The 8,738-nt window shown below is 41.4% G+C and overlaps 1 protein-coding gene across 2 annotated transcripts in view; it reads left to right on the top strand.

The window, feature by feature from the left end:
- The first annotated feature begins 2,322 nt into the window (after positions 1-2,322).
- The window catches only part of LOC102027346 (zinc finger protein 709-like), a 30,028-nt gene continuing 23,612 nt past the window's right edge, over positions 2,323-8,738 (top strand). For both annotated transcript variants that reach the window (XM_005411751.2, XM_013508419.1), the window contains exon 1: positions 2,323-2,458. In XM_005411751.2, the coding sequence (XP_005411808.1) occupies positions 2,456-2,458 (3 nt within the window). In that variant the 5' untranslated portion in view covers positions 2,323-2,455. The remainder of the gene's footprint in view (positions 2,459-8,738) is intronic.

Below are 8,738 nucleotides of genomic sequence, written 5' to 3'. Positions count from 1 at the left end.
GTGCCTTTGCTTCAAACTACTTGTTCTGCCATCAAAGCTATTTTAAAATTGCCTGGCAAAATAGTTTGTGTCACTCAAAGAACTTGTGAAGTGCCACCTCTTTCATTTAGCTAGTGAGCGTCACCCTGCCTTCTTTCCTGTTTTCCCAGCACCTTGTACTTTTAATTTTCTCTCATTATCACCACTGTGAGTTTCATTCTCAGTTGGTATGAAAATGTTGAGAAACAACAATGGCTCTGAACAAAGATCTCTTCTGTGAGTTTCTCTCAGCTCAGATTGTGAAATTCTCTTCTTTTTTTTGTACCGGGAGTTGATCTTAGGACATTGCTCTTGCAATGCAGGCGATTGTGCCACTCAGCTATACCCCTGGCTCTTGACATTCTCTTCTATGAGATTGTCAGGTTGGAATAACGTGTGTTGAGGTAGAGTTCCACTGGTCTTCAGTAAAGTTGAAAGACTGTGTTATGGACTGAGAGAAGCCTGTTGAAAGAGGCAACATTTGAATGAGGTGTGAATTATGTACACATGTGATTCGTATGATGAAATGGAAAGTTAATTTCCAGATAGAAAAGGCAACATGTAAATTTTTGGCTAATTGTAGATGGAAGTACTATATTAACTTGTGAACAACATCCTCAGGGATATTATAGTAATTTCCTAGAAAGCATTGTCATACACATCTTCATATCATCATGGATATTCTTCAGGATTTCCTCCAAGTCCACACTTACAAGTGAAATTGGTAGCCAAGAAAAGAAGCCTCCATTAGCTTGCAAAATCCTATGAACCAGAAGTGCCGGTGTGTGTAGCAGTCAGTTTGATTTAAGCATGAGTTCGTGTCCAGACACCTGTTTGCATAGAGGGAGTTTTGCCTGCATGGAGGATAACAGCTTGTAGAGGAAATCAGTGGTTTTAATATGCAAAAAGTCAGACTGAAGTATCTACACATTCTGGGGTTAGACTGAAGTAGGTAAACATTGAAAAAATAACTGTGAAGAATAGTCATATGTGATCATTTGGAGAATGAATTGATGGATTTGGAAATTTATTCAGGAATCACACATACCTGAACTGTATTAGGGATTTCCTTATTTAGTTACCGGTACAAAATAACTGACGTGCACAACTTAAAAAAAAAATACTTTTATTTTGTCTCATTGTTTCAGATAATTCAATGTGAGTTTGCTTGTTTGTGGTGCAGAAGTATCTTGGCAAATAGAAAGTTAGAAGAAAAGGTGACTTCATCAGTTGAAGGAGCCAGAGTGTAGGAAAGGAGCCTGAAAGGAAGGATGGAGAAACCAGATTTGATCAGTCAGGTCAAACTCATGACTCCATCAGACACACCGAGATTAGTGTACTTCACTCATATTCTGCACATCTGTCAATCAAAACAAGTTGTTAACAAGTGTATCACATGGTTCCAAGCAATATGCTCTTTCTGGGAATATGAAAGAGCTAAAGAGAAAGAGTTTCAGTGCATGAGCCGGGAGCTACAGGGCATGGTGAGCTTAGATTTTGCACTCCTTTAAGGTGTGTGTTTCATCGCAATTAAATGGTTTAGTGGATGAGCAGTGGAGCTCCATTTTGGCAATCATTCTTACCTCAAGCTTGTCAATGTGCTTTCTTTGAGAATTCAGGTTTTTTTTGTTTTTGTTTTTTTTTCGTGGCTCTGGATATGTAGTAAGCTTGTCTGGTAGAGTTCAAATGTTTGCTTTTCTTTCTTGTTTAGTCTTTTGCAGATTGTGATTATGATTTTATCCTAATTTCTTCATTTACACAATAATTGTGCACTTTTGGGGGGGGATATATTCATTTCCTCGGCTGAAAATAAACAGATGGAGAGTATGAAACTCCTTACAGTGAAGCCTGCCGTCTTACTCCAAAATATTGACGTGTTAAGCAGCTGCCTCTCTCTCTTCCCCAGTGTCATGGCCTGGCCTCGGCTCAGCATGTTTTCTGACACCACGGGATTGATTCTTCCCTAGAATATTGACCCTATAACATCTGAACACATTAGTGACCCATTTTCAGGAAAAGTCCCCTGAGTCCTGAACGAAAACAGGAGCAGAACTGCAAAACCAGGGGTTAAGCCCTTAAGAGCAAGTATCCTTCAGGCAAGGTGAGTTCAGTTTTGTGGAAGACAGCCTCGTCCAGAAGTCCCTGCGCTGCAACCTTCCTTTTGAGATAAGGTTTAGCAGATAGGGGTTTGTTTCTCTCGTTATTCTTGGCGGAGAGGGAAGCTAACATATCAGGAATCTAATCAGTGTTGAAGGGGCGGGCTGTACGAACTGTCCAATCAGGTGGGCCAAGGTAGGCGGGTTCTTCCGGTAGCGTGGCGCCAAAGTGAGCGCCGAGAACCTAAGCCCCGAGTGCAGTGACTACGAGACCACCTTCTGTGGCTTCCAGTGGCTACAGCCTGATTAGGAAAGACCTCGGGAGAACCTGAAGCCACGCAATGGTGAGGCTGTGGGATGGGCCACCTGAGATGCGGTGGAATTAGGGTGAGATCCGGTTGGAAGTGGTCCCAAGCAGCTCTTGTGGCTAGAGTCTCCGTGCTTAGCTTCAGACGCTGCCGTCCTCCCGGACTGGCCGTGAGTCATTCTCCGTACCTTTTGCGCCTCGCTGGAGCAGGGCTCGTTGTGCGTCCCCAGAACCGTGTCCGAACTGGGACACCGCCCGCCCCCAGTGGTGCCTTGGGAAACATCTTGCCTTCCTCGTATCTCTTCCATTCTCGAGAGAGGAAGGGGTTGGGGAAAGACAATCACTAGCGCGTTAGAAGTAGGTGCAGCTGTATTGAGCTGGGTCCGTGGTCTCATTTCTGCCTGCAGCATATCTGGAAGATCTGAAGTGTATAAATGTCTGTGATGTAGAGTCTCATAGCCTCAGTTTTCTTGAAACTGGGTTTTTTTTTTTCTTTTTTTGTTACCGGGAATCGAACTGAGGGCTTCGCGCTTCCCATGCAGACGCTGTGCCGCTGAACTACATAACTTCTACTTTTTAATATTTATAGTGATCTCCTAAATGTCCAATGTGTCCTCACATTGCGAAACTCATGATAGGTCTTGACAAAGTCCTGAGAATTCAGAGAAGTGTGGTGATGTACCTCAGTGGTAGAGCACTTGCTGAACACTCTGTGAACTCTGGGCTCCGTACAGAAAAATGCAAAAGAAATATATAATCTCTGCCCGGCGTGGTGGCGCAGGAGTGTAATCCCAGCGCTTGGAAGGCTGAGTCAGGAGGATCATTGCGAGTTGGAGACTAGCCTGGGCTACAAAGTTAGGTTCAAGGCCAGCTTGAACTGCATAGAGAAACCCTGTCTCAACAACAACAACAACAAAAGACAGAAAAACCCCCAAAGAAATGTGTAATCTCTACTTAATTATTTAGGTGACACCTGTACTCACAATTAGATTATTGAAGTGAGAACTGCCATAGAGTTTACAATTCAGAGAAAAAAGAAGGGGTTTTTTTTTTTGTTGTTGTTCTTTTTGAGACAGGGTCTTGCTATGCAATTCAGCCTGGGCTTGAGCTCACCTTGTAGCCCAGGCTGATGTCGAACTCTCAAGGATCCTTCTGCTTCAGCCTCTGGAGTGCTGAGATTACAGGCGCGAGGCACCATGCCCAGCTAAGGAGGGGATGTTAAAGTATTAGCAAGGACAGGGGCAACTGTTCCTCCTCAGGATAACTTCCATAAGGGGCTGCCTTTCGTTCTATCCAGGGTGACAGGTCCTGAGAACGAGGTGCCTATGGATGAGGAGAAAAAGTAAGGGAGATAAGAAAAACGAGAGGCAAAAGTGTGGGTTCAGGGGGCTTGCAGCCTTTTGGACTGCAGCCCCGATTACCAGTCTCAGTCACCTTTTATTGAGCGAGAACCAAGGGTGTAGCTAGTACAAATGGGCAGATAGCAAACATTGTAGTAATTCAAGCATTATCCTTCTCTAGTTCTGCCTTTTATGCTGCTGGCAACCATCCCGTGGTGGGCCTCGTACACCCAGCACCACGCTTACTTGGTTCAGCTGGGGGTTATAGGTTGATATCCAGTTATCAGTCCACTGCAATCACAGTCCTTACTTCCCATTAATTTTTACAGTGCATGGCAAGAGTATAAAACTAGGGATCTCCTGCAATTGAAGTTCACTCTCATCTTCATGTGAAAGGTTTCAGTTCATTTTTGCAACAATAAACAAATCATTGAGTGTCCTCAGTGCTTTCTAATCAAAGAATGTCATTCTGTACAGCTGCCTGTTGTAACCACGCTGAGAAAGACGTGGAATTGCAGCATTTTTATGGACTTATGTATGTGATATGTATATGAGTGGAAAGGCATTGGGTGTCATCTCTGAATTAATGGCTGTAGAGCTTGACCTAATGTAGACATTGTTTAAATACTGAAATGCTCCCTGAGGTAGGCTTTAAATGAACTACTAGAGTCGAGGGAAAGCCCGTAATAGACTTTGTGGAAGGATATCCATTGTTAAGATAGGGTTTTCTGGTTAGGGTGGAAGAAAGGAGAGTGGAAAGTGTATGGGAGGAAATGGTATGATGATAGGTGCAAATAGAAGCACCTACAACTTAGAAATTTTGTTTGAAGGTCAGATTCTTAGGGTAAGCATGAGGGAAGAATTTTGAGCTTATTTGATCTGTGAGTTGGCCAAAAGTCACAGGCTTGAACAGCGAAGGGGAACTTAATAATAGGTAAATATATTTTCTATTATGGCTGATCAGTTCACCGAATCGTTTCTGAGGCAAAATTGGAAACTAGGAAACTGTCTGGTCTTGGTGTAGATTTAAAATTAGTGTGGACACCATCACTGCAGGAGATGAAAAGGGGTTTCGCCAGGATACAGAAGATTTCAAGGTGTGCTTGATGTTTTTGTTGTACAGGAACTGAACACTGGAATTTTGCTCTTAGTTATATACTCCAAAATTTTTGATTTTTTTTTTTTTTTTCTAAATTTTGAGATCAGGTCTTATGAAGTTGTGCAGGGTAGTCTGAACTTTTGATAGTGTTTGTACCTCAATGACTGGTTGGATGACATACATGTGCCACTAGGCTGGCTTATCTTTTTAAGGCAGGGTCTCCCTATGCAGTTCAGGGCAATGTGGAGCTCGCTTTGTAGCCCACACTGGTCTCAAACTTGCAAGAATCATCCTGCCTCAGCCTCCCGAGTGCAGGGATTACAAGTGTACACCAGTCTGTCTGGCAAGATTGTGGTTCTTTCTTCCCTGTGATTTACCAGGATTTCAGTGCTTGTGTGAGGTAAAAAATAGCGAGATGTGGTGGTTCACACGTTTACTCTCGGCCACTTGTGAGACTGCGGCCAGAGTATGAATTACCACACCATTCCCGGTGTGGGCAATTGAGCAAGAGCCTCTTTCAATGTGTTGTATAAATTCTGTGATTTATCTCCCTGAAGAGTAACACATTTCACATGACCTAGGGTCTGTGATAAATTTCTCGTATCAATAAAGGAAAATTATCAGTGGAAGCCTTATTTTGAGTTTTTATTTTCATTCTTTTTGTTCAGTTGCTATATATGTTAGAATACCTGCTCAAGATAGTGGACAGTAGTAATGAATCACTGCTCTGTCAGCTACAGGGCGACAGTGGTGAAGAAGCAGTGCTTTACAGTGCACTGTATTCAATAACATGCAGGAGATATTTAGTTCTTCTGGTTTTGTATTTTGTTACAGCTGCCTGTTGTAACCACGCCAAACACATATCAAACAAGTGTGTGGAACAGGTTTAAAGGATCCAAGGCTTAGCAGTAATGTTTTCTTGATCGGGCCTATTCTGTACATTTTCAACACATTTTTTTCAAAAAGTTGTCTGTAAAATACAGTAATCATCAGATTGTCTCCTTTTTTGAGAGCTGTGTTAATCAGTTTCCCCAGAGCAAGTGAGTGAGGAGAACCATGTGAGTAATATTCGAAAAAGGGAACACCACTCTAGATTTTGACATTTGTTTCTTTGTTTGCTCTAATTTGGTTTGGTTATTATTATTCATCTATTGTTATTATAATTATTATGAGATATGCCCAGTTGGCGCATACTCTCTGGTTTGTGTCACAAAAAAAGGAGATACGATGGAGATTTTCATTGAGAAGACACAGGCCTGAGCAGTTGGAACATGAGCCATCAAGCGTGTGCAAGGCCGAGGAGACAGCACTTCCGTTCCTGGCTCTAATTTTGCTAACCTTTCTAACTGTTTTAACATTGGGTAAACATCTGCCTTTCTCTCCCAGTTTGCCTACTCCTGTAATACCATTTCCATTTCCATGGCATTAAGAGCTGAAGGCATGTCTGTCCACTACTGTTACTTTCAAGCCTTTCATCTTTGCAGTGATACATATATATCTGTGGGAAAAGAGATGACTATGGGCCTTTGTCACATGTTCCATAAGTTCCAATTGACTGCAATCCCTGAATTCCCTAAATTCTCTTGACTTGCCCATATACTGTGAGCACAACTTCCACCTTGGTATCCTGGAGATTCCCATGGGAATGGCCTATGACGGAACTGAAGTAAAGCACGGAGCTTCAGCTCAAAGCAGGCTTTAGTCTGTCTGTATCTCCCTGTGGGTGTCATCACACAGCAGGAAGCAGTGGAGCCTGTTCTGGCTTTTACAATGGGGACATTAAAATGTAGTGCAGGTGGTGAGGACAAGGAGAGCATGTGCAAGCACAGACAGAGTACTTTGTAGAGAGTCACTGAGATTGGTTTTGGGGTGTAGGCAGGTCTTCGGGTCTTTGCCCATTCCTGTACCTGGTCATTCAGGAGTTTGTGTGTCTAGTGTACCTATGAAGTCAGTGGCTTTCTGGTAATGGTGATTATGCACGTCAGAAAACATGTAAATGTGTTTCGATGTTTTTCTTGTAATTATGCAATGGAGCATATTAGATTTAGTAATGTCTTGGGGATGGAGGACAAGGATTTTACCAGTGACACATAGCAAACACAATGTCCCTTATGAGAAGTAAATCTTTGCCCCAAATATCGCTATGCTAGTGCTGTGCTTCGCAAACCTGCTGAAGGTTTGTATTCTTTCCGTATTATGCCCCTGCTTATCACTACTAGGTTACACTTGATGGCTTCACGTACATGTTTTACACTGGCTGTAGGACCTAGATACTGATGAGCACTGCATATGTGCTTTATCACTGAGCTACACCCAAACCTCAGGTACATATATTTTTAGTGCCCAAACACTAGCATAGAAAGTTCATATTATATTTTAAGTAACTCATCCAATATTATTTTCCAGATTTATTTTCACTGGTGTATGTAGATGTGATTGGTGTGGATCTCCATTGTTTGTGTGCATAACATTTTATTTGCCTTTCCACAACTAGGCGAGAGCAGGCTTGTCTCATACCATCACTGATACAAATACACCAGGAAACGTTCTCTTTACTTGCTGTCGCAGAAACAGACTTGAGACAATCCCATGGATGGTCAGGAGTTTCTTCGCTAGTGTACAGCGTGTGTATCATTTAAAATCGCCATCCACAGTTCAGCCACTACCAGTGGGCTGTAGTTTCTGTTTCTCAAAAGTATCAACACTGGACCTTTTCTTTTTTTTTTTGGTTTTGGTTTTTCTCCGGTACCGGGAACCGAACTCACAACCTTGCGCTTGCGAGGCAGGAGCTTTGCCGCTGAGCTAAATCCCCAGCCCCAACACTGGACCTTTTCTAATTTGACAAATTTCATGGATTCATAGTGAAGCTGAATTGCTTCTTTCCAGTTTTTCTGTCTTTTATGCCTTCACTTTTAGGCCTTCTTTTTTTCATTTTCTGTGTAAGTGCCTGTAAATTAGCAGTGTATATCATGTTCTTACATTTCTCTTGAGCGTTCTTTTTGTTGTTGTTTTTGTAGGTGTTTCATTACCATTGGTAGAGAATTAACATACCTTCTTGTGATTATTTCATGTGCATTTGGATTTCTTTGAGAACTTTCTTTGCTGAACAGAAATCCTTAGTATTACCTTTTGTATCTTTTTCAAGTCACTGAGATTTGTGGCATGAAAAAATTGTATTTCCAAGGATTTCCTCATTTTTAGATCAGTAAGTGATTTTCCTAAATTTTTTTCATATTTTAGGTTCCTATGTTATATTTTTTCCTGAACCAATGGAGAGTGTACCTTTGAAAGTTTGATACAAAAATATGTTTCACATAGCATGAGTAATGAGCATTTTACCACCATGAAGAACTGATAAATCACATCTTACTCTTGATTTGTACTGTCAGGCATATCACGTCTCTGGTGTTTAAGGAAATTATTTGTTTCACATTTCATGGAAGAAAAGTAAAATACAATCTCATAAGATAATAGGAGAATAACAATAGTTAATACATTGCACATTATTATCTTTAAAGTAGTTACTCAGAGTACGACATGGCATAAAAATTCTTCAATCTATATTAACACAAATCTTCCTTTTCTGGGAACTAAGAGACTCTTATAGTATAGCTAACTTGCATTTTTCTCTTTTGCCTTTCTTTTCCTCTTTGCCCCATCTTAGTTCCTTTTTCCTTTTTCAGAATTTCTGCCATTTCACAATATCCGTTATACACTTGAGAGCCTATTTAGTCTTCAGTTTATTTAGTCTTACACCAGGGAGACAATATGTTTCCACATGTGAGCCTGATTTATTTCACTAATGAGTATTGTCTCAAGTTGCATCCATTTACGTATAAAAATCTCAGGTTTATCATTCTTTATGGCTGAGTAGTACT

This window comes from Chinchilla lanigera, unplaced genomic scaffold, assembly GCF_000276665.1.
Source record: "Chinchilla lanigera isolate Chin_1 unplaced genomic scaffold, ChiLan1.0 scaffold00145, whole genome shotgun sequence".
In the NCBI taxonomy this organism is placed as follows: domain Eukaryota; kingdom Metazoa; phylum Chordata; class Mammalia; order Rodentia; family Chinchillidae; genus Chinchilla; species Chinchilla lanigera.
Note: the sequence above shows the minus strand (reverse complement) of the source record. Positions and strands in the feature narration are given on the sequence as shown.